The 27,869-nt window shown below is 35.4% G+C and overlaps 1 protein-coding gene across 1 annotated transcript in view; it reads left to right on the top strand.

Moving 5' to 3' along the window:
- The window catches only part of Slco6a1 (solute carrier organic anion transporter family member 6A1), a 101,521-nt gene that overhangs the window by 42,481 nt on the left and 31,171 nt on the right, over positions 1-27,869 (top strand). The window contains exons 9-11 of the mRNA XM_008846490.1: positions 1,200-1,344; positions 7,381-7,576; positions 15,632-15,785. Of these exons, the coding sequence (XP_008844712.1) occupies positions 1,200-1,344; positions 7,381-7,576; positions 15,632-15,785 (495 nt within the window). The remainder of the gene's footprint in view (positions 1-1,199; positions 1,345-7,380; positions 7,577-15,631; positions 15,786-27,869) is intronic.

The raw sequence follows: 27,869 nt of genomic DNA, 5'->3' as shown, positions 1-27,869 counted from the left end.
CTTTCAGTTGAATTTAGGTTTGTCTATAGGTAAAATCATATAATCTTCAAGCAGGGATAATGTGACCTTGTGCTTTACTATTTGTATGGCTTTTATCTACATCTCACATAGGATTATGGACTAAAAACTAAGCATAAAACTATAATTCAAAAACTTATTTAACAGTGTTGCTTAAAAAAAATTTAAACTCAGTGCATCTGTATTAATGAAAATTGAAGTAAACTGAAAGATATATAATTCTAATTGACAAAATGGCAATGTCCATGTGTATGATATTTGGTTTAATAATCAATTACTTAAATGCAACTATAATCAATTATATGGAATGAATTTTATATTTTGACAAATAAATTGATCTAAAGTTCATATGATGAATAAAGTCACAAAGGAACTTTTAAAACAAACATCATTAGGGCATTCTAAAAGACCAGTGCAGCATTTCCTATGTATAGCCTCATAAATCAGAGTAGTAGAATACGGAACTCAGCAACTCATTATCCATGTACACACATAGTAATTGTTTGCTATATAATAATCAATGAGAGGGAAGTTGTTCAGTGTGTATGATAACAAATACCAGAATCCAACCTCATATTCTGTACACAGTTGCTTTCCATATTTACAAAGTGGTTTACATAAGAGAATATAGTTAATATTGAAAATAAAATTCATTTATAAAATAGAAGTGGAAAAACATATAAAAAGACATATTTATGAGAACAATTTGGACAAAAAATGAACTAAAATTATTAATATACCCAAATACTCAAATGATCCCATTCTATGGTAAGATACTTTGACATAAGACCTAATAGTTCACACATAAGAATTTTTAATGACATCATGTTTGTGATAGTATAGAGCTGAAATATTGTACTCTTATGGGCATGGATAAATATAGCAGAATCACATTGCAAAACTAGACAGCACTCAGCAGATGAGTTAGGTAAATATGCAAAATGTGATTGCGTCTAGTAAGACACAGAAGTTTTTCAGAAATATTTTCAACAAGTTCCCAGATTCAGAGATAAAAGTAGAGAAAGAATTAAAAATGCCTTCAAAGTACAAGTCTTTTATGGAATGCACCTCTATTAGTGAATCATATATTTCTTTGGCTATATAGATGCCTATTTTGAACGCTGATCATGAATATATGAATGACTACAAAGTAATTGTGGTATAACTCATTTCTCTTTCAGATTCTGGTGCATAATCCACTGCTGATGTTCCAAGCTATTTGCAAAGCTATAGAATCTCTAGCTTTTATTGGAGCTTCAGAATTTTTGCCTAAGTATTTAGAAAATCAATTTTTGTTAACACCCTCAATGGCAACTATGCTTACAGGTAGATTTCCTTTCTTATTTAATTGATTTCAAAAATTTCGTGATGTCTCATGTGTATATTTAGGAAATATTTCAGGTAAAAAGAAAACACAAGGATGCAATAGTTTACTGCCACTTGCTGTATTAGAAAAACAGGAACATTCTACCAACAATACTCATATTCAGTATTCATAGGCAATATTTCATAAAGCACAGAACTTTATACAGTAATTTATATTGCTCCCCATCTGCATACCTCCCATTTCTCTTCCTCTGCGTGTCCTTCTTGTGCATGTTTATACCTGTTTCTGCTGTGTATCTGTACTCAAACGTATTTCTAAAATGCTCATATCATTTGATACCAGATTTTCTACTTCTTTCACCTCAATTCTAGTTCCCTGATTCACATTGATGTAAATGTACTTAATATGCAAATGTATTTAATGTATCTTGATTATCTGATGGCATTCTTTTTCTTTGGCTGCCAGAGACATGCTGCTGGTGGTTATGGACATGTAATTGTGTATTTCTTACTATATTAAAGGACAGAAAAATAGCTCCAATTTTAACTCTTGTAAAGAATGTCATAATGAATAAACCTGTTGATATTTTTTGTGCAACTTTGCAAAAGTCATTTTATATTTTGACATTGGAGAGAAATAGCTAGGGTATATATTCTCAGTCTTAAAAGTTTATTAAACTTTTGTGGTCTCTAAAATCATTGCTAATAGAAGTATCATAAATTTCTAGAATTAATTGGAAAGTGATAACCATAACAGTTTATTTTAGGCTATAAAATGTTAAGGATATAGTCTATAACTAATATAAGAATACTAAAGGGATTTGTATGAATCTTTAACTAAGCACAAAACCAGAAAGACAAGAATGAATACAAAACATATGGGCTAAATAGAAAACAAATGTCAACATATTCAGAAATCTGACTATAAGTTAGAGATTCTGTGTCTTTACACAGAGCTTGGCACATCCACAGTGCATTCTTTAGCAGAAACTGAAAGAGAAATGAATTATATCACAGTTATCCTATACTTATTTGTATATTCATGATCAGTCTACAAAATGGGCGTTTATGATCTAAACTAAATGTATGTCATTATCCAAATAAAAAAGATCAATGGCACAGAATGGAGAGGCCCAAACTTTAGCTTAACTGACTTGAGGCAAAATAAGCTTGATGTACAGTGATATTACGTCAATAAAATAGTCACCTGAAAAAGGAAAATTTTTATTTCTATTCCCCCATATTGTGAAAATGCTAATTTCAGATGGATTGTAATATGAATGTAAAAACAATAAAGTGACACAGAATAAGAATATAAAAATATCATCATGCTAAGAGAAGACAAAGATTTCTTAAGGAGGGCACAAATCACAAGACCATAAAGAGAAAGAATGACAGTGGTATTAAAACTGAGAATATCTGTTCATTAACTATCAGCATAAGAGCACAAAAATGCAAGCAATATTCCTCAACAGATGTCAATGCAGAATGTGTAAAAATATCAACAGTATTGATAAATCATATAATTTAATTCTAAAATGAACTTGCAATGGTAGTCTATGACAGAGGATACCACCAGGTGGATGCTCACATGAGAATGTGGTCACAGACACAGCTCCACATTACATTTAGGGAATGTAATATAATCCCTGTGCAATACTATTATTTATTCGTGTAAAGGCTAACATAAAAAGGAGACAGATTGTGGCATGACTATGAATCAACGAACATCTCATTCATTGGTGTTGAGTATATAAGTAGGTTTAGTTATTTTATAAGACACTGGATAGTACCAAGTGAATTTAAACACGTACACATCTTCTGAGTCAGTGATTTCACAGCTAATTATATGCTAAACATAATTCTATTTTAGACAAAACTACAATTGCTTTCACTCATCAAGTCAAGATTATCTATATATGATGACTTTGAAAATCAATGAATCAAGACACATAATGAGTTGTGTACTTTTATGGGTACTATTGAAATATTGATGTTATTTGATATGAAATTTTGGGAATAATTTCAAGTCTTGTTTTACAGGCATGTAATTTCTTGGTGGTTCAGGTGTTTAATCATTACACTTTCAGTGTCCATGATTTTCCGTGCACTCTCTTGAATTTTCTTAAAATCCTTACAATCTTCTGCTTAGAAAATGCACCAATACTAGTTTTCTGCTTAGAATGGAATGGATTTCCCAACCTTCAGTTGTCTGATTCAAACTTAATCAACTGAGAGTCTCCTATAGGATATGGAAGAGGATTGAAATCGGTATCAAGCATTTTACAGAGTATCATCTAATGCTCCCATTTGTAGGTACATCTCACCCTTCTTTTTAGTGGTGCCTAGTATTCTTCCACATATGACATTATAGGGCAAAATAGTTTCTCCTTAATTTCCATATGTTGACTGACCAGTCTTCTGAAATATAAAAATTAATTCAAATTCCCAATATTTTATTGGAAACTATTAGCCACACTGTATACTTTTTATTTTCTATAAATATATCTGTAAATATCTACTTTACATAAAATATCCAAGTGTTTATTTTACCCTAACATTTTTCTAAGCACTAAATATTAATGCATTTAATTCTAAAATACTTATGATGGGGGTGTTAATATTTGTATACTTTATTTAATAGCATCAAAACATTTAGATTTAATTTTAAATATTCTTTACATTTATTTGTGTGTGTGTGTGTGTGTTCACGTGCATTTACATGTGCTTGCAACATCCTATGTGTGGCAATCAGAGGACAACTTGGAGGAGTTGTTCCTCTCCTACCATGGGTCCCAGGGACTGAGCTCAGGTAGTCAGGCTGGTGGACCGTTGCTTGTTTTTTCATGTTTATTTGCTGGACCATCTTGCTGAACCCAAACTGACATTCTTTCTTTAGCTTGCTCTAATCTATTAGTAAAGCTTTCAAATAAATTTGTTTCTTAAAATGGGGTCTAAAGTAACCCAAATTGTTCTTTAACTTGAACTTATTATATAGCTGAGGCTGGCCTCTATCACTTGACCCACCTGCTTTCACCTCCCGATTGCTGAGATTACAGGTGTGTACCACCATATCTGGCATGACTGGTTTTTATTTGACTTGTTACTGAGATTTTAATTTCTAAGGTTTATGTTATTTTTCAGAATCTGTCTTGAGTTGTTTTAACATATCCAAAATTATCTTCCTTAACTCACTTGTTTATATTGTTTTATATATTGCTTTTCTCATCCTCCCTTTTTATGCTGAAAGTTCCATATCAGTTGAGATAGTTCTTTACTTTTATTTAATGACCTTCATGGTATGTGATTTTACCTGCCAGTGTGACTTGTGATAATTGGTTTGTTATATAATGTTTAATTTATTTATAGTAGGGTCACATATTTCAGTTTTCTTCTGGTTCTTTCATTGTGATCAGGGTCTGGGACAGAGCTTACCATGCCAAGGTCAAAGTGACTCATTGCCTCTGCAAGTTTGAAAGAGTGGGTGAATTCTGGCACTTCAGGCAGATGTGTAGGCAGCAGGTGATGTGGGATGACACTCAATGGTTTGTCCTACTGTGAGAGTGCTAGCCCTAGAATTCTAAAGGCATTGTTGATAGTACCTCTGTTACTTGAAAGTGATTTTGATGTTGGTTACTGCATTCATGTTGAAGGCATCCCGAAGAGCCTATCATCTGTCCGATAGAAGGTAGTTCATGGTGAGGGGTGGGGACTGGAATCACAGCTCTTACTGTGTGAGGCCTCACCATAAGGCCTATCAGTCACATGCAGTCTGACCCACTACAGCTGTGCACATGATAAAAGACAGACATAGATGTGATCTTATCTATCATCATGTTTTTACTTTCTACTGATACTGTGTGAATATTTTCCTAGCTAGACCTCAGCTTCCCCTATCTGTACTGGTCTGGAAAGAGGTGAACAGGTGGGAGCCTACACTTCCCCCATTTCATTAAGTAGAACCCATCAGGGTTCAAGGGAGGCTGAGTTGTGGATTAAACTAACTTAATCCTTCTCATCTTGGTTCATAATATAGATCAGAGGCACAATACCTGTTGATTTGTGCAAGAAAACTGATAGGGATAGAAATACACAAAAAAGAATAAGAAGAGAGAGATAAACTTAATAAGGGTAAAATTAAGAAATAATGACGAGAAATTAAAATATTAAAATAAAAAATGTAGGAAAAAGTAAGTCCAAACATCTTCCTGGATAAAGTCTCTCTGAGTCTTCTGAAGTTGAAAGTTGTCAGGTTTCGGGCGGAGTCAGGTCAGTGGCAGAACACAGGTTGTGCCCAACATTAGACGGGTTAAGAAGCTGTACTAAGAGTGTGTTCTTTCGGGGCCTTTTGGTCTGCAATCCCCTGTGCCTGGCTAATGTCTATAGAAGAGCAAGCTTTTCTCACCACCTGAGTTTGGGAGGAAATATGGGTCACGATGAGTTAGTGAATATATATTAACTCTGAAAGGACTTTAGATTGTGAAACCTGGAACACAAGAAACATCCAAGCCAAGGGCATTCCTGGAATGCCTCTTCAGGTGAGTATGGACTTAAACCATCAGTAGATTGTGTCAGAGACATTGCCCCAAGCTATACCTGTCTCAACTTCTGTTGTGGCTGCTGCCTACCCAACTGATGTACTGAGATGTGCATGAGCCTGAAATGAGACATGCCAGGGTTTCTAATCCCCAGAGTGATTGAGTCCCTAATGGCAGCAGTTTTCCTCAAGATAGTTCTAACACTGAAATTTTCCCGGGAAGCTTACTTCTTTTCTGAAACTAGCTGGTTATCAGACTCCAGCTCCTCAATTAATTTAGGTTGTAGCCTACAGGATACAGCCTTCTGTACCATATCTTAACTTTCTTTTGCACTTTACCACCTAGGAGCAAAGAGTCCCCTTCTCCATACTAATGTTTTGGGTTCCAGGAGCCTGGGTATTTGTTGTCTTGCTCTGTATTTCTCCTTAGTTTGGAATCTACCAGTTTTATTTCCTGTGCTGTCAGTTTCTAGTATTCACACAGCTCTCTTCTGCGATCAGTTACAAATCTGTTGTTTCAGTCCCACAGAAGAGCAGATCTGCTGAGTGAGGGATCCCTGTTCTACAATCTACAACCTGAACCTAAGTTTGAATTTTATTAACTATGTGCTTTATTGTGCACTTTTCATACTTGTTCTTTCTTTTATCTATAATCTTTATTCCTTTCCCTTTTCATTTACTTTTTCATATTTATGGGACAATTCATTTTCCTGTTATTTATCTTTCTGGATGTTCTAATATTGCTTGTTTTGAAACTTGTGCCAGTTAAGCCTTTTATGTTATAACTTAATCTGGTGCTAGTGGGGGTTTTCTTATTTGTGTTTTGCTGTATTCCCATTAAATCTACATGCATTGCTCTACATTTGGTGCAGGCTGGAAAACACCAGTGCATGAATATACTGTATTATCCTCATCTGAGTATTTTCCATGCTTTTCCTCCTTTCCTCTTCTGCTTGCTTCTTTCTAATTACATATGCTTAAGTAGAAAAACCACACATTACACTAGCTATTCTGAAGTCCCACGTTATTGTAAGACTGTCCATAGTGTCCATCCATTATAGACCCAGTGAGTGGATTGGCTTAAGTATCATTCATGAGGGTGGCTGGAGAAAGCCTAGCATTTCAGTTAAGCCTGTTACAATAAGCCATAAATCCTGTCAGGAGAGCTAGGTAATAATAGATCTCAATTAACCAGCTTCCAACTTCTATTTAGCATGGACTAAGTACCTAGTTCATATTAGATACCATTAATGTATGGGAGTAAAACCACCATGACTGTCAAGTCTGACTGGCCTATGAGGGCTCCATCCTCTTTTACAGATTTGTATCCTTAGAAAGCTCAGATTTATTGAAATATTTATCACATTTTCATGTTTTTTTCTTGTGTTAGTTTAAAAATCAATGTCACATGCTTGAGTAAAGAGAATTGCGTCCATGTGCCATTTCGGAATACCAACTGATTACTTTTTAACTGTTTTTTTTTTCTCCTTTTCTTTTAGGAGTTATTTTAATTCCTGCAGGTGCAATTGGCTATTTTCTGGGAGGTTTAATTGTTTGCAAATTAGAGATGTCTTTTAAAGGGCTAATGAGATTTACATTGGTTACGTCTACTATATCACTTATACTTCTTATATTAGTCATGTTTGTACACTGTGAAACAGAGAAATTTGCTGGGATCAATGAAGATTATGAAGGGTAAATATATTTTTGAGTACTAGACATACTTCTTAGACAATTGCAATAAATCATTAACTTTATATATTTATATGAGTCTTGGAATTATTAAACATGCAAAAGCAATATAAAACATAGTTTTACCTTTCAGAGTAAGTGTATAAATATAATGCTACATGTTAATATGATTTATCATACATTCATTAAGATTTAGAATCTAAAAACAGAACTTTATGTTAAGGAATGTAGCAAGGAGGAGATGGTGTGAGAGCATGTTCTAAAGTAACTTGACCACGTGTTCTTGAATCAGTTTTGTGCTGTCTTTTTTAAAAAAAAGTTTGAGTTTTTGTACATTTCACACAATTCTTTATCAAATTTAGACGCCTCCATCCATGCTCTTCCACCCCCACCCCCACAACAGACCTAATTTTTCTGCTATACATGTTAAACCCTATCCAGTCAAGCCTTTGTACCCAGGTGTCCTTCGGTGCAAATTCATCCACTGGAGTCTAGTCAGCCTATCTAGAGATTGTTGGTATGGCCTATTCTCTCTCTCCCAATAGTGATTAGTCTCCAATAGTCCCCATACTAGGGCCAACCCATCACCCATTTCCCTCACTCCATTCTGGGCCCTTGTCTGATTGCGTTGGCATGGGTCCTGTGCTTGTTGCCACCATCGCCATAAGTTCATATGTGCAAGCTTCCAGTGACCTGAAAACCTCTATTTCCTATGTCAAATGAGGGAGTGGGATAAATGGATCTTGAGGGGCTAGGGAAACCAGAGGGAAATGTGTTATCCTGAAATCCCCTGAGAAATGCACACACAGCACCTGAATATTAGTCCATATGTATACATATGGCAAGGAACACAGTGCCAGACAGGAGAGATATTCCTTCAAGTAGTTTGTGCCTTCTTTTAGACATTAAAGAATAAATTAAATTAAATATGCAAAATATTAAAGAACTTGGCATGGATTAATATTAAATATTGTGCAACAGAAATGCAATTGGAAATCAATGAACTGAGAAAGTAAAACAATAAAAGAAAATAGTGCTTCTACTTCCAACTACAATGGAGAAGCTCTTGGCAGACTAAATATTCAGTGATGTTACTGGAACTATCCACAACTTTAAAAATCATGACTTTTTGTTACACAAATTTATTCATTAGAAAAAGTGATAAGTTCTTAGACATAGAAACAAAAGATATGATGTATAAATGAAAAAAACTGAAAAAATTATAAAAACTAAAATCTTTTTCTATACAAAGACCTATGTTAAAAGGTTATGATAGAGTGAATAAATATTTGAAAAATAAAAATTCAGAAAGTCTACAGTTAGAGAATTAATAACATGGTGGTTAAAAATCCTTGAGCAAGCTGGCCATGGCGGCACATGACTTTAATCCCATCCTGGGATACCTAATGAATTCTAGACCAGCTGGGGCTATATGCAGACCCTGTTTCAAAAACAAAACAGACAAATGAATGAATGACAGCAAAAACACTACATAAGATTTAACTTTTTTTTTACTCCAGCAAGAAAAAAATGGAAAAATAAAAACTCATGATTTTGTTTGCAAATTGAAAAATGAGATGCCACTTCTGAAATTTACCCAAGTCCACAAAAACATTAATGAGGAAAACTACAATGTCACTGACATGTATAAATTAATGGCTAAGCAAACAAGTTATAGTTTATATATTTGAATATTAAATATTATAAATAAGTCATTTATAAATTCATTTCAAAAGTTATTTATAGGACTGGAGGGATGGTTCAACAGGTAAGAGCACTGGCTGGTCTTGCAGAAGACCTGGGTTCAATTCCCAGTACCCACGAGGTGGCTAACAACCATCCATAATTGCAGTTCCAGGGGATCAGATGGCCATCTTCTGACTCTGCAGGTGTTGCATGACACGGGTGCACTTACACACATGCAGGCAATACAGTCATACACAAAGTAAAAGCAATAAATAAAATATTAAAAAATGTATAGGTAGATAGAAAACCAAAAGGTCATGAATGATTCATACAGTCCTTACAAGCAAAACAAAACCACAGAAAAGAAGGTGGCAGCCTCAACTACAAAAAAATCAAAATTTCTTGTGAAACCAAAATAAATAAGGTGTATCGTCTTCAGGAATACTTGGCTTAACATTTGTAAAACAAACCTTGGAGAAATGCTTCGTTTTAAAAACATATTCCTAAGAAATTTACTTATCCGACTGAAAATAAAATTGAAGACTTCCCTTCTTATATTACATATTGCTCCAGTTTACATAAGGCCTAAACATGTAAAATAAAACTTCAACTGCTTAGCAAAAAGTAGCAGAAAATATGTTTCACCCTAAAGTAAGATAGAATTTACTAAAGATAAAATACATAATTTTTTTTTAAGAAAAAGTTTATGTGTATGAATGTAATGCCTACATGTAAGTAGGTGCACCTGTGTCATACAATGCCTGTGGATGTCAGAAGAGGCAGCCACATCCCCTGGAACTGGAATTATGGCCAGTTGTTAACTGCCATGTGGGTGCTGGGAATCAAACCCGAGTACTCTGCAAAAGCAGGTGGTGCTCTTAACCACTGAGCCATCACCCAACCCAAAATACTTTAATTTTATAAATGACAAAAAATGGATAACTTACATTGAATTTACATGATGCATGGGAATGTGCACCTCTAATTTATAAAGTTTCCCCCTGCTGAGTGACAAAGCAGAGAGAAGGCTATGGAGAGATGCACCAAGAAGGTTTTCTGCTCAAGATCTAAGAAAACTGGCTGTTGGATTATGAGCCTTACTTATATTCTCTTGCGAATGCGTATAATATTTCATATTTTATTTAATTTTTTGAGGGAGGATTTCATGTATTCTAGGCCGGTCTCAAACTCACAGTGTAGCTAAGGATGACTTTGAACTTCCGAGCCTCTTATCCTCACCTCCGAAGCACCACTCTGGTTTATAGGGTCCTTGGTACATTTTGCTACAAATGACTCATGTATGACCAATAATCCCCGCTCAGTGTGGTGGCATGCCCTGGTTGTTATGGTAGCAAGTGACATAAAAAGAAAACGAGTATTGAACCACAGGAATTTAATTCTTTTTTTATTTCACTTAAGAAAGCTTTATGAGCCTGGTGTGGTGGTGTGAGCTCTGACTTTACATTTATCTTGGAGGTTTTATTTGGAGGGATTTTGTTTTCAACAACTGAAGCAATTATGTCATCAAGAATGTTCGGCATAGTCCTAAAAAAAAAAAAAAAAAAAAAAAAAAAAAGGAAAAGGAAAAGAAATGAAAGCTTTATGATGAACTTAGAAAATGGTAGTGAGGTAGTGCAGCACTTCATGGTGTTGAAGAAGCATGTTCTTTCAGAGCTACAATGCATTTTTTTCAACTCCTCTGTCACCTTAAGATGCCACTTCATTAATTGCAAGTATTATATCATTCCAGCCACTATAAGATAAGAAAAGATATTAAGAACAACTTCACAAATGAAATATACTGATATAATATGTTGACCTGGTTTAAGACATATGTCCACACTATATGTTGGTTTATGTTTATTCTGGTCAGCCATGTACTAAGTAAACCTGAGGTAACTTTGTTATAAAAGGAAGGAACGGAATTTGGTATGTTTGTCAGGAGTGTTCCATTATCCTTCAAAATTATTATATTATTTTAAAATTAAAGTTATTTTAACTTATACATCAAAACACTAAAAATGTTTATATTAATTGGGTTACCCTGTGATGTTTGAAGACATGAGAATTATAAACTATATGACCCAACATGAAGACGAGCCAAACACAAACAAAATGACATTAAAACTAAAAGAAGTGATGGGCTGTAGAGGTGGTTCAGTGGTTAATTTTGCAGAGACCTGGGTTTGATTCCCAGCAATAAACTCATACAGAAAAAAATAAAAATAATAAATAAAACATTTTTAAATCTAAAAGAAGTGGACTCCAATACCATATTTATTGGACATTTAAAAACCCACATTTCTTGAAGTACAGAGGGCCCTGAAAAATCAAAGAAACACTTGAAGTAATGTATTTTGCATAGTATGTGACCCTCATAGACATTATAGGACATTTCGTCCAATGCCTAATAAAACACATTCTTTTTATCAGCATAGGGAACACTCTTTAGGATAGTCCAAGCATTAGGTCACAAAACATGTCTCAACATATCTTAAACAAATTAAAAAAATGAAATTGTATGTATCCATTTTGACCACAAATAGTGTTAGAAATTAACAAGATGGACAGTGAACAGTATGCAAATAAATCAAAAGTCAGTTGTAAGCACATTAACAATTAATAGAACAACAAAACAAGTTGGAAGACAAATTAAAATTTCTTGAAACAAATGAAAAAGTAGAAAAAAATACTAAAACCCTATAGTATGCAGTCAAAGTGCTAAGGGACGAGTCTATAGCAATGAGCAACTACATCGTAAATACAGAAAGACTTAGAAAAGACCACCTAAAAATAAAATCAAAAGATCTAGAATAGGTGCAAATTAATAGACATGAAGGAAGTATAAATACCAGAAAGAAATTAATGAAAATGAAACTTTAAAATACAGGTCAATTTTTTTTCTTTTTAAAAAGATTTACTTTTATTTTTGTTCATGTGGATATGTATCTGTGTGTCTTTCACATGTATGTGGGTGCCTGTGGAGGCCAGAAGAAGGTATCAGATACCTGAAGTGGCAACCAGTTATGAGCTACCACACCTGGGTTCTGAACTTAGGTCTTCTGGAAGAACAGTAAGAGTTCTGATGTACTGAGTATTCTCCAGTCCCCAGAAATTTAATTTAATGCAAAGTTGCTTCTTTGAAAAAAATAAACAAAATTGCTCATCATTTGCCTAAATTAAGTAAATAAAAAAATCCAAGTAAATAAGATTAGACATCAAGGAGAGACATTATAACAGATACCAACGAATCCCAAAGGACTAGGGAGAAGCAACTAAAGGCAATAATGTTGCATCAACGTGTAAAAACATCTTAAAATTATGAGAAAGCAATCTCTTTAGCTGTAGTTACAAAAAGAAAATAAATTCTCAAGAATGAATTGAATAAAGGGAATACATGGCTATTACAATGAAAATTATAACTATGTAATGAGTTCCAGGACAGCCTAGAGTAAACAATGAAACCATATCTCAAAAATTTTTTGAAAGGAAAAATTTATTAAACCTTGATGAACTAAATTGAGGTACAGAGTAGATCAGTGGTTGCCAGAGGTCAAGAGGGATGTGAGAATGAGAGGTGGATGGAGAAAAGATGGTAAATGGATATCAGGATTCAGGTGTACAGGAGGAATAACTTCTAATATGCTGTAGCACAATAAGATAATTGTGGGTCATAATTTTAATATTTTCAAAAAAAATACTTTGTTTCCAAATATAAAGAAATGATAAATATTTAAGGTGATGAATATTCCAATTACTTTAATCTCATTATTGCATATTATATATTTCATGTATTGAAATATCATACTACATAAATAATAAGCAAGGAAGAATCATCACAAAAATGTTTCTTTGTTTAACAAAGAAAAATAATTGATATAATAGTCTATGCTTAACAAACTAAAAATGAAAATACAACACATCCACCACACACACACATACACACAGATAGCTGCAGAAAGTCACTTGATAAAATACAACATCTTTCTGAGGAGATGTAACTGTTTTACAGCACATAGGAAACTGAAGCAGGAGGAATCTAGACTTGGAGCCAGACTTGGCTACTTTGAATGTTCCGATCAGCTTGGGCTGTAGTGTGGGGACCTATCTCACAAATGAAAGACAGAGAGAAGAAAGGAAGGAAAGTAGGAAGAAAGGGAGGGAGGGAGGGAAGGAAAGAAAGAGAAAGAAGGAAAGAAGAAACAATGGCCTAATAATTGACTACAATGATTGTGCATGTACAAAATTATACTAAAAACCATTGAATGGTATACTTTAAATGTGTAAGAAAACTGTTTTTGTTTTTGTTTGTGCTTTTTTGTCTTTTTGAGACCGGGTCTCCTTGTAGTCCCAGCTGTCCTGGAACTCACTGTGTAGACCAGGCTGGCCTTGAACTCACAGAGATCTGCCTGCCTCTGCCTCCCAAGTGCTGGGACTACTGTTATTTTAAAGCATTTAATATACATTCTTAAGAAGTTCTAAATTAAGAAACATAGAACTTGAAGTGTAGTACTTCACTTTGTTGTGGGAATGAATACCTTAAACCCCTGTGTTAGGTGGAGCTTTGAAGAGGTAATTAGACTTAGTTGAGCTCATGAGAATGAAGATCCCATGATCAAATTACTTTCCTTGTAAATAGAAGTGACCAGAACCCTCCCCTTTACTTCACGTGAGGATCCACTGAGAAGATGGGCTTCTATGATCTAGGAAGAGGGTGCTCATTAAATATGGAATTTGCTCCTCTGACATCACCAGAAATAAATGTATTGTTGAAGAAACATAGCCTCAGACAGTTTACTAAAGTAGACAGAGTACACTAAGAGGATGAAACACTAAATGATCAGAAACTCAGAGTTGTTTTATTTGCACATTTTACTGGAGGTTTTATTCATTAAAATAATTAACAACAACAAAAAAAGGGCATGCAATCAGGTAAGAGGCAGTTTTGAATAAAAATATCCAGGTAAAACTGTGCTTATTTGAAGACAGTATGATTATTTATGAATAAAATTAAAAAGGCATTAGAACTAATAAACTAGTGGACATGGTGGTGCCTTTAATTCCAGCACGTGGGAGGCAGAGGCAAGTGGATTCTAGTCCAGCTGGAGCTACGGGGATACCCTGTCTCAAATAAAAGACCAAAAAAGAAAAAAAAAAAACTAATAAACTAAGCACAATTGTACAAGACAAGAACAATATCCATGAATTGATGCTATTCTATGACTGGACTTGTAGGTTTTGTAGGATATTGATTAAGCACTTCTCTAATGAGCATATATCTCTGAGTTATAATCCCAGGGTAAAATAAATAAGAAGAAAACCTACAACAATAGTATATATGCTACCTACAAACAATTAGAAAAAAACACAGAAGACAAAATCTGTAATAAATAAATTGAAGTTGTTTTCACATATTACCTAAAAACAATTATAAAAGTATACTTAAAATATTATTACAAATACCATAAAAAATGAAAGCAAATTATATACTGATTATTACAATATAATACTGAAAGAAATTAAAAACCTGAAGTTTTTAAAAGAGCGGTATCCCATTTCATGAATTGAAAGATTGATTTCTATGAATATTTGACTCCCTGTTAAATTGCTGATAGGTATTCAATGTAATTTGAATGAAAATCTGAGCAGGCTTTCTCTTTTAGATATTTCTAATTTTTATTGTATTTGCCATTTTTATATTGCCAGTGATATGCAAACGACCTAGGAAAGCCAACAAATTTTAAATAACAAGCATAGAGGACAAACTGTATTTGCTTTCAATACTCATTGTAGCACTGTTAATGAAGAGAATGATTAAAAAGACATGAATGGAAAAGAATGTAGAGTCTGCATAAATAGACTCACATGTATATATGGAAGGTTGATTGTTGGCAGGGTGCATATGCAAAGTAGTGGAGAATACAGAGTCATTTAAAAATTCTTCTGAGATCATTAGACGCCTAAACAAACAAATGAACTTGAATCCCTACCTTGTACCATGCCAAGTAATTGAAATAGACCAAGGATATAAATGTGAGATATAATACTTTAGAAATACAAGAGTTATTCTTTTTGATCTTGAATTTGGCAAGTATTTCTTTCACATAACATAAACTCATAATCCAGAAAGAAGTAAAATTATAAATTAGGCTTTATCACAATTAAAACCTGTTTTTTTTTCAAAGACTTTAAGATATAAGAAAAACAAGCCACAGAGTATATAAAGGTAGTTGAAAATCATGTGTACAAACCAAAGAACTTGTTTCCAAAATATTTAAATAGGCACATTTTATGGATCTCATTGATATCTTGATATACGCATTAATAACTTTAAATGATGTGCTATCATTGTATTTAATCTCAACTTTGCAGAACAGGCCAGTTGGGAAACTTCACGGCTCCTTGCAATGAGCACTGCAGTTGTACAAGCTCTGTCTATTCTTCTGTATGTGGAAGAGATGAGGTTGAATATTTCTCTCCCTGTTTTGCAGGCTGCATAGCTTCTAAAGTTATAAACAACGCAAAGGTGACTTTCATAATGCTCCTTCCTTTCCAGTAACACATTCAACTTGTGGACAGTGATTAGATTTTACTCCTGGCTCTCTCAAAAATTTTTCCTTCTTATTTCCATTTTTAATTTTAGCAACAAAGAAAGAAAACCTACTGCATGTTTTCATATTACCAAAGGGTTATTTATGGGAATTGGGAGTGGAAGAAATACTTGTACATTAAAATGGGCCTTGCTGAATTACCTCCACTGTTTTTTTTACTAAAATAGTGAGTGGCTGTTATCTACCTCTAATAACTGAAAGGAGAAACAGTTTGTGAGAAACTGGAGTAGAGCAGTGCTCTCCTGTAAGCCACCTTAAACTCCCTTCTGCCAAGGAATTCAAAACGCCTGCTCTGTATCGTGTTGCTGTCTCTATTCTACTCCACGTTAACTCTGATATGGAGAACGTTTTTATTAAGTGGGGGTTGACCCTGTGCTCTACCACTCAGCTAGATCCCTAGCCCCCAGTTCTTTGATTGTACACCATATTTTACCATACATACAAAACTCCATGCAAAGCATAGCAGACATTCTAGAAAAGTGTGAGATTTAGAGGAGATTCGTGTGACAAAAATTTGACAACTTCCCTGAAGCGAGTCTACCTAAAGACACCTCTCATTGCATATCTGGTGGTATTGCCAACAAATTTCCTATTTCTTGAACTGCTACCACCCAGATCTCATTTTTTTCCTATTCCTTATTCTGTTCCAAAGAGCATTAGACTGCCCTGCCACTTGTCAAAGTCTCTGAAGTTCTTTTTTGAAATTGTGTGTGTACATGTGCACTCCTGTGCATGTGTATGTATGTTTGGATGCATCTGTGTGTATGGGTGTGCATGCATGTGATAGCTAGAGGACAACCTCTGGTGTCATTCCTCAGGAGCAATCCACGTTGTGTTTTGAGAAAAAGTGTCTCACTTGCCTGGTGTTCCCAGTGTACGCTATGCTGGCTACTCAGTGGGCCAGGGGGATCCTCATATCTCAAACTCCCCAGAAATGTGACTATGAGTAAACAGCCATTCATGCCTTTTTATGTGGGTGCTGGGAATCAAACTCAGATCCTCATGATCGCAAAACAAGCACTTTACTGAGTTATCTCCTCAGTCTCTAGGTTACTATTTTATATTTGAGGTTGCTAAGCTTTTTTGTTGTTGTTTTGTTTTTTCTTTCTGCTGGTTTTTGTGATGGGAAGACAACAATATGCAGGTGTATTTACTGATTCTTAGGTATTATATCAACACCTGTAGTAGGTCTATAATTTAATGTTATAATGAAATTTTTTTATCAAACATAAATATAAAAATATTTATACAACTTATAAAAATAATTCTTAAATTGTATATGTTAAAATTATATTCTAAGTCTTTAAAATATATTATAAAGGAAGGGTAAATTTAAAGCATAATGAACTACCATGTACAGTTTTCCATTTTCAAAAATGAAGTTGATGGCTTCTTGATTCCCCTGCAGCCTGAGCACTTCCAATCTCCCCTCCCCCATATCTCCATTCTAACCTTGGGCCCAGGCCCACTCCTGCTCTTCTGCCTCGGATCTCTGTACTATCCTCTTAGCCCAGATCTGCCCACTGTGTCCTGATCCCTGGCACCAAGACTAGGTCAGTTCTCCAATTTCCTTTGTTAGACTCTCCACAAACTATAACCACCCATGTCTTGCTCTTGGCCCCCACCTGATCTGCCTACCACAGAACCACCAGCTACCCAGACCAACCTAGGAACCTGCAAGAACATGAAGCACATACCAACTAACTTCATAACAGAGCAAAAAGCAACCAAGCTACTTCAACAATCTAAACAGAACCAAAATTCAAAACAAAGGCAGAATAGAATTTCCTATTGGACATACAACCAACAACAACAACAAAATCCATGTGTGCAAACAGTAATGCAAAAACAGAAATAACAAGAAAAACCAGGAGAATATATCCACAACAAAACCCACCAGTCCTATAGAAGTGTATTACAATAAGAGTCACCCTAAGGAACCCCACTAATCAGAATTTAAAAGAACAATCATAAACATGATCAAAGAACTTAAAGAATGCACAAAGAAACAAAGACTTCAAAGAGTATAGGTATAAACCTGTGACAGAAGTTCAAGAAGATACAAATATGTGGCTGAATGAAATAATAAAAACAATAAAGGACTTAAAAAGTGAATTCACAAAAGAGATTAAAATATTGAAGAAAACCCAAGCTGAAATGAAGATAGAATTGAAAAACTCAATAAGCCACTTTGAAACACAGGAGGAAGCCTCACAAGTAGAATGAATGAAATGGGAAACAGCATATCAAGACTGGATAACAAAGTTGAAGAACTGTATTTCTTTAGCAAAGACTATGCAAGAACTAAACAAAATAACAAACAAACAACAACAGCAACAACCAAAATCCCTCGCAGGAATGGAAATGTGGGATACTATGAAAAGGCCAAATACATGTGTGATAAGCATACAGAATGGAAAAGAATCTCAGGACAGTGGCATTAACCAAATCTTCAACAGGATTGTAGAAGCCTAAATTAAGGAAAGACATGCCTATACCAATTTAAGAACACCAACTAGACAGGACCAGAATGGAAACTCCCTATGGAATATCATAGTAAAAACAGTAAATGTACAGAACAAAGCGAGGGCACTGAAAGCTGCTAGAGAACACAAGTTACATATAAAGGAAAACCCATCAGAATCACAACTGACTTTTCAATGCAAACTATGAAAACAAAAAGAGCCTTGACCAAAGTATTCCCACTTCTAAACAACCATGGATGCCAATCCCAAATACTTTATCCAACACTACTATCATAGTTGAAGGGGAATGGAAAATTTTCCTTGACACAGATATGGCTGAAAGAGTTCATGTCCACCAAATGAGCCCTACAGAGAATACTTGAAGCGTTACAAAGAACCAAAGATTCTACAATACTGCTGTGCCTACCTGGAGCCAAGAAAGACAAGCCCACTTTTGTTGTAGCCTAAAAATTAAATGATGGCTAAATTTGTTTTCTCTCTCTGTCCAGAAGCCATTTGAGAGGGAATTGACACCAATTATAGCCACTCCAACAGCTATCAAAGCACCTGCAAACAAATCCTGAGTTCATCACTCTTCAGTCCAACCTTGATATCAAAAGAAAAATGAGGAGGAACCCAATAGATAGATGCTTTTGGAAGATCTTGTCAAGAAATTTCAATGGACTTTAATTTGGACATTTGAAATTTGCCCTGTTCTTACTTTTTTCCGGTTCCCTATCCAGAACATGTAATGCTAACTACTCTTGCCTTTACTTCTCCTTCACATCTCCTAGGCACCAGTCAAGGACTTTCTTTCCATACAGTTAAGAGTTATGCAATTTGGGAGCCTTTCAGATAAAAACCACTGAAGGGGTACCCCAATTACCACACCTTGTGCCCTTAATTCAACATTTAAGAGGCCAGAGTGGTCTATGTCCCAATTCCCTATTAGCAATTTAGGTAACCTCTTCAGAGGGTGGTATGATAAGAACAGGAGGTAGAAACTGGCTAGGTAGTTAGGGTAAAAAGACCCCAAAGAAAAGTAGCCAGTTTCTTTCTTGACTAAAAGTCAAAATGTTCTTGGGCCTTTTTGTAACATACTCTGTTACAAAGGCCAAAAACATCAAAAGTACTTGGGAGCTCTTATCTAATCCCTAAATGATTTTAGGGGTACCTCTTCAGCAGGGGGAAAGTTAGAGTAGCAAAAAGCCCCATAAGTTTAACTGGTCAAGACTATAAAATCTAGTCTATCTGTTGGAAGACTCACCTTTCCAGTTTCACTGGTCAATCATCTGGTCATAGGACCACCCCAGGAAGGCAGATTCACCTTAAGTTATGCTAAATAGATGGGCAGAATACGTAGTGCATTAATGAGAGAGTGAATTTTTTCCTACCTGGAATCCTGTCTCCTAGAGCAGAAATTTGGGACCAGCCACAGTCATGTAGTCTGTAATTCTTCCTTTCTTCCTCATAGCCCTTTTCTAAACATGCTTTCTTTAATGCTTTGGGTTGTACTAGCATCTTGTATTTCTTTACTTTTTCTCTAAAGCTTCCTACTCCCACCCATGCAGCTGCCAGTCAGCCATGTCTGACCTTTATGCAGGCTGTAAATCTGCATTGTTTCACGGATTTTTGTTTCCTTCTCCCCACCATTCTCCTCAAAGCAGCTGCTAAGATGACCAGCTCACCTGCCCTAAGACGGTTCTTAAAATTCTAATAAAATAGTAAAAGCTTCAAAAAACAAAAACAAAACAAAAAAACAAAATCAAAGCAAGCAAGCAAACAAACAAACAAACCAAAAACAAAGGACCAAAGATAGGAATGACTATATCCAAGGTTCGAGAAAGAAAACAAAGGAAGATATAGTTATGGAAACACAAAGTAGGACAAGGAACACAAACAAAATAAAATGACAGTAACCAATACACACCTTTCAATAATAACTCTAAACATCAATGATCTCAGCTCCCCAGTCAAAAGACACAAGCTAGTGAATTAAGAAAGAAAATCTGAGGTTGGAGAGATGGCTTAGCAGTTAGGAGCACTGATTGCTCTTGCAGAAGACCCTGGTTGCCAGTACCCACATGAAAGTTAACAACTGTCCTTAACTTCAGTTCCAGGGGATTGAATGCCCACTTCTGACCTCTGAGGGCATTGCACAACACGAGTGTACTTACAGATATGTAGACAGTACAGTTACACACATAAAATTTAAAATAATAAAATATTTTTAAAAGACAGAAAATCCATCTTTTCATTATCTTCAAGAAACTCATCTCATCTTCAAGAATAGACTCTACCTTAGGGTGAAAGAATGGGAAAAATATTTCAAGTAAATGGCACTAAGAAGCAAGCAGGTGTTACAATTGTAATATCTGACAAAATAGACTTCAAGTTAAAATTCATCTGATAAAGAGGGAAAAGACAAAGAGGGTCCCTTCATTCTAATCAAAGGAGCAGTTGTTCAGGAAGATATTATAATATTGAACATATATACACCAAACTCTGATGCCTTCAATTTCATATAAAACACAACCCCAGATCAATAATAGTAGGTGACTTCAACACCCCACTATCACCAATAGAGGGGTCAACTGGACAAAAAAATAAACAGACATCTGAATTAAATGACATCTTACAGGGCTGGAGAGATAGCTCAGTGGTTAAGAACTCTGATTGTTCTTACAGAAGACCCTGGTTCAAATCACAGCACCCACATGGCATTTAACAACTGTCCATAACTCCAGTTCCAGGGGATCCAACAGCCTCTTCTGTCCTCCAGGAGCATTGCTCAACACGGTGTTCTTACCTACATGCAGACATAACACACACACACACATAAAATAAAAAATTTAAATGTTTTTTAAAAGATGACATCTTACATCAAATGGACCAACAGACATCTATAGAATATTCTTTCCAAGCACCCAGTTCTACCCAATATACTTTCTACTCAGCAGTCCATGCAAGTTTCTCTAAAAGTCAATATATACTAGGTCACAAAACAAACCTCAAAAAACACAAAAAAATGAAACAATTCCATGCATTCTACCAGACCATAATGCAATAAAGCTTATAATCAGCAGCAAAAGAAGCTCTAGCAACTACATGAACTGGTGGAGATTAAACAACAATGAATGGGTCAAAGAAGAAATTAAGAAATGAATAAAGGTATTCCTGGAACTAAATGAGAACGATAATACAACACACACACACACACACACACACACACACACACACACACAAACCACTGGGACACTTTAAAAGCAGTCCCAACAGGGAAGTTTATAGCTCTAAGTGCCTACATTAAAAATCAGAAAGAGAACATATAAATGACTTAATAGTACAACTCAGGACTCTGGAAAGCAAGATAAGCCAAACCCAAACCAAGTAAACGAGAAGAAATAACAAAAATCAGATCAGAAATTAATGAAATAGAAATAAAGAGAACAATACAAAGAATCAATGACTCTAAGAGCTGGTTCTTTGAAAAGTTGAACAAAGCTGACAGACCCTTAGCCCAGTTAACCAAAAGAAAGAGCACCTACAAATCAACAAAATCAGAGATGAAAGAGGAAACACCATGACAGGCACCAAAATAATCCAGAACATTAAAGGAATACTTAAAAACCTAAACTCCATTTAAGTTGAAAATCTAAAAGAAATGGATGAATTTTTAAGTTCATGGCAACCACCAAAATTAAACCAAGAAGAAATTAACAGCTTAAACAGACCCATAACAATGAAATTGTGAATAGTGAAATTTAAACAGTAATACCAAAATCTCCCAACAACAACAACAACAACAAAAACCCCAAGGCACAGAGAATTCATATCTGAGTTCTACAGGACATTCAAGAAGATCTACAACAAATACTTCTTAAAATTTTCAAATAGGCCAGGCATGGTAGCTCATGCCTTTAATCCCAGTACTTGGGAGACAGAGGCAGACAGATCTCTGTGAGTTTGAGGCTAGCCTGGCCTACATAGTGAGTTCCAGGCAACCTGAGGCTACAGGGAGATCCTGTCTCAAAAAGACCAAAAGGAAAAAGAAATTATTCAAAAAGGTAGAAACGGGAGAACTCTCAAACTCCTATGAAGCCAGTATCACTATAGTACCAAAACTGAGTGGGAGAAAATCTTTACCAGCTACACATTCAACAGAGAAAGATTAATATCCAGAATATACAAAAGAACTCAAAAAACAAAGAAACAAGAAAATAAATGCCCCAATAAAAAGATGGGCTATAGACCTGAACAGAGAATTCTCAAACAAAGAAATAAAAATGTCTAAGAAGCACCATAAAAAGTGTTCAACATCCTTGGTAATTAGCAAAATGTAGGTAAAAACCACTTTAAGATTCCATCTTATCACAGTCAGAGATTGAGACTGAAAATGGTGGAGAGGATGTGGAGAAAAATGAGCACTCACTGACTGCTGTTTTTGAATGAAAACTCATGCAACCACTATGAAAAGCAGTATGGAAAATTCTCAGAAACCTAAAAATGAATCTATCATATGATCCAATTATACAACTCCTTGGCATATACTCAAAGTACTAATCCTACTATAGAGATACCTGTACATACATTCTTGCTGCTGCTCTCTTCACAATAGATAAGAAATGGGAACAGCGTAAGTGTCCCTCAACTGACAAGTGCATAATGAATATGTGGTACATTTACACACTGGAGTTCTACTGAGCATTATGAAAAGATGATATTATGAAATTTGCAGGTAAATGGAAGGAACCATATACTATTATACTAAGTGAAGTAACACAGAGTCAGAAAAGCAAACTGTATACGTTTTCATTTGTGGATTAGCAACAATCCCTAATATGTAAGTATGTATACTGGTGTAATAGCAGGAGCCTGGAAAACGGAGAGAAAACAAGGAGATAAAGGGAAAGAAAGCGCCTGAAAGTGGGAGATAGTAGGGTAAGGTGTTACCAGTAGAGAGGTGGAGAAAGTGTAGGTGCTCAGCTGGAAGGGGAGGAGGGGCGGGCAAGTAGGAGACCATGGGGGTTGTCCAGGGGGTGTGGGTGGGGGTGGGGACTTATGAGAGGGGGAATGGTGGGAGGTAGTTGTTGCTGATGGAAGGGTGGGGAAAATGGGGTGCTTGGACTGGGGAGAGAGGAGGGAGGTTGGACAGGTAAAGAGAAAGGGAAGATAAATGGAGTTTGGGTGGCGTGGGAAGCCAGAGGGAAATGTGTTGTCTTCAGAACTCCCTGAGAAATACGCATACGGTGTCTGAACATTAGTGCATGTGTATACCTGTGAGCTGTACAGCAAGGAGCACAGTGCCAGACAGGAGAGCCATCCCTTCGAGTTGTTGCTCAGAATAGTTCAAGGGACTCCCAAAATAACACAGGGTATTGCCAAAGCCTTTGTTTATCTCCCAGAACCTGAAGGTAAGACACTATTACTGAAGACAGAACATACTTCAGACACAGGACTTGGAGCAATGGAGGTAGAACTGACTTGAAAGCCTTCTTCTTGAAGACTAGCCCTCCTAGTTCTAGAGGATACTATACAAACTTCTAAGGGATTAAAAAAAAAACATATCTATCTATGGTTCACCCCAACTCTAAAGCCTAATCGTGACAACAACTGACAAACTATCTCTATTGTTACAGTAGTGACACTGCTATCTCAGAGGTAATCAACAGCTATATAACTGGACTTAAAGCCCCCTCAAGGGAGGGAATTCATGGGTGGCACTGTAATTATAGCCAAATACACAAGGATGGATAGGCTATAGATCCTATAGAACACCTTATCTCTGTCATATCTCTAGGCAAATGAAATTTCTTACCATATGCTAAATATGGTTCCTTGTATTACATATAAGTGTAGCATACAACACTCATCAAAGAATATTCTTTTTGCAACAGATGGAGCCTATTACAAAGTTCCACAACTGACCACACACAGAGAATGTGTGTCTGAGAAATGCCCAGCCCTAGGTGACACATCTACAGTAGAATCTCTACACCTAAGACTCATGGAACATGAGGTAGAGACAGGTGGATCTCTGTGAATTCAAAGCCAGCCTGGTCTATGCCTGGTCTATATAGTGAGTTCCAGGACAGCTGGGGCTAGAGTAGAGGGAGATCCTGTCTCAAAAAGCAAAAGAAAAAAGGAAAAAAAATGTGTGATTTTGATTTTTCAAGACAGGAAGATTTATTTTGGCTCACATTTCAGTTTTAATTGTTGTTGTGCACACTAATCTTATGCCTGTGGAAGAGGGTAAGGTTGACCACCCCTCCTTATGTCACAGCAGTTTGGAAGCAGAGAAGACATGCATGTGCCTGCACTGGCAGCCCTCTTCCACTCTTGTTCCTTGCAGGTTCCATCCTATGAGACATTGACGTCCACATTCATGTCCAATAAGCTAATCTCTGGAAATGACTTCATATACACAGTCAGAAGTCTGCTTTGCTAACCCTGTATGACATGCTCAGTTTAGTGAAATTGATAGTTGAAATTAGCCATCACAGAGGCATATTGCTGTTGTCTCTAGGATGCTTTTAGAGGTTGTTTTTTTTTTCAGTAGTTTCACTTCAGGGAGCCTGGATGCAGTTTTCATTTTATTTTTATTTTTTGGTTGGGATTGGCAGAACATCTGGATCAATGTCTATCATTTGTTAGCTTATTATTCCTGCCTAACAAAGTATTATTCTACTAATGACTTTAAATAAAACTTCGCTATTACCCTCCAGTTCTAAACGCAGAATCTCAGACACAACATGACTGAGTCAAATAGACAAAAATCAGAGTGCAGGTCAAATTGTGCTCTTTGTAGAAACTATGGGAAGGAATTCACTTGTGAACTCATCCAGTTTATTTTGTCAGGGAAAAAAATGAAATCCATATTTCTTTGCTAGCTCTTTATTGGAGGCAGACTTAGCTTGATGGGTCACTCAAACTCTTTCACAAGTGACCCTGTTCTCACTGCTAGTAAAAGAAACTCTTTTCTTGTGTCACATGCTTTGAATCTCTGATGTCAGGACAAGTCTCATACATATTGAAGCTGACCTAATCAGGTGAGGTTTACCCTAGATAATTTCTCTTTCTTATGCTATGTAATATAATTTAGAAATGGAAGTAAACTCTATCATGAACTCATAACCCTAGGGATTATACAGTTGTATATAGTAGATGAAGGAAATCATTGGTGTCACCTTGATATTCTTCCTAACACAGATGACAAAAGACCTTTCTATGCTATCTTGTATCTTTTAGTATTTTCTATACTTGATCTGTTTAAATGTAACTATTTTCCATTAACCTATTTTCCAGTTACTAATCCTCTATTCAACAATACTTGCTCTGTTTACACCTATATTTCTGAATATTCTAATTTTACTTCAACTTTATGATCCTATGAGTCTATAGAATCTAAATTTCTAGTAAAACTATGCATGCTTTATTCACTTTTTGTATCTTCTTAAGTACATTTATAGCTACTTTCTTGTTACTAACTCCATAACCATATCACCTAAGAGTACACTGGAATTTGTTTCTGTCTTAATTTTAAGCCAATTTTACCTGTCACTTTGCACTGCTTATAATAGTGTATCAAGATATGACCACTGTATATGAAACAGATTGCCTAATAATTGCATAATTTCCCATGTCTGCATTTAATTTTGTTTTGGATGTCTGAGGCTCTGTTATATAAACAGCATTGTCTTGTCTTTTCAATGAATTGTTCGTTTTCATAAAATTATCCTTTTCCATGACTGATAATTATGGTGTTTGTCTTCAAATCTGTTTTATATGATATTAAATAGTTAACTCCAACTTTCATTTGATGATCATATCTGATTTCTACTCTGTATTTTCCACGAAACTATCTTCAAGTGTAATTCATCATGGCTATGTTCTTTGCCTACATTTGTGTGTATCTTTTCACTGAAGTTTTAAACTGTAGACTAATAACATTTAATAAAACTAATATGGAAGTGTTTTAATTGATCATCTTTTTATTATTGGAATTTAATATATTTTCTGTTTTATGTCAATAGTATTTTCTTTATATCACCTTACATAAATAACCAAATAAACAAACAAGCTGCTTTCTGTTTCTTTGAGAACATTAAGATTAATATGCTCACTTTAATTTTCAGTCTTCACCAAAGGTCCAGGAATTTCAAGTAATTCCTCATCTCCTTCTCCATATGGTTGTAACTTTATATATTATCTCCTTATTTGATTTCATTTTCCACCTGTCTTTGCCATCATGGGTCTTTATACCTTCTCCTTTAAAAAAAATCGAAAGCACCATATTTTTAAAAATTTTTTGCTTTTTTTTTTTTTTTTTGCTTTCACTGAGAACTAATTCATTCTGGTGAGTGCTTCCTTTTCAGAAGCTATAAACAGTCATAACTATTTCCTCTCCCACTTCTCCCACTTGCCTCATACCAGTGGGTGACTGAAGAGATAAACATCCTCTTTGCTCATCTGGTAATTTAGACTATGTTCTCTCCTCCTCCCAAGCATCTATCATTGAAACTTTTTCCACCAGGAAATACTTTAACTGTACCTTCTTATTTCATTCAGGTTCAGGCTTGAGATGTTTTCTCTTATTCCTTGGTATTGAGACCCTGGGTCACTGTCACTCTGTCCAAGATGATTTATGATATTGAAATTCATCTTGAGTGCCTTTCTAATATGTTACCTCTACAATTCCTTCAATAATTCTTCCCCAACAAAAAACAGTGTGGGTCAGAGCAGAATGAGTGTGAAGATCTTACTGAGGTAAATGAAGACACTCTGCCCAGGGAGACAGGGGAAACAACCAAGAAATAATACTATGTCTTCACCTTTTCTGTCTTTCTGATTTCTTTCAGTGATTCCTTAATATATTAATCCAGTGAGATGCCAGAGGAGAAAGGGCTGTAACACTATGATTTATTACTGGGACACTGAGGATGTGAATTAGTGGATCTGAAGGATGATTCTCTTTGGGACTTTCTTGTTTTGAATGCAATTAACTGTACAAAACCACCAGCAAATCATTTCACATCTACTTTCTCTGTAATGATGCATCAGATCACTTTCATTACTTTCTCTTATACAACCTCTGCCCTTTGCACTATATTTTGTTGTGCTTCATTTCAGTAGTGTATAGGCTGTTTGTCTGCCTCTTTGTTTGTCTTGCCCTCACATTTAGTAATCACAGCACCAGAGTGGCTTATCATCACTAAGAATGACTGCAGTTCTAAAATACATTTCCAGTTACCAATTTCTGTACAACCTACCTCTCCTGATTTTATATTTTCTTAATCTTCATCACATGCATTCTGCTCTGACCCACACTGTTCTTGTTCATGACTTGCTGAACTTTTCAAGAAAGTACTGTCCCAGTACTTTATAATTAATTGCCTTTCTTCTCTTATCTGGAAACAAAACTCTAGATAGCCCCAGAACTTACTCCCATTCTTGATTTAAGCTTAATCTCAAATAGTATTTTATCATTTATGCATTCTCTCATACTGCTAAATACACCTTATCTTCTCCAATACT

Source organism: Nannospalax galili, unplaced genomic scaffold, assembly GCF_000622305.1.
Source record: "Nannospalax galili isolate Female #2095 unplaced genomic scaffold, S.galili_v1.0 scaffold943, whole genome shotgun sequence".
In the NCBI taxonomy this organism is placed as follows: Eukaryota; Metazoa; Chordata; class Mammalia; order Rodentia; family Spalacidae; genus Nannospalax; species Nannospalax galili.
Note: the sequence above shows the minus strand (reverse complement) of the source record. Positions and strands in the feature narration are given on the sequence as shown.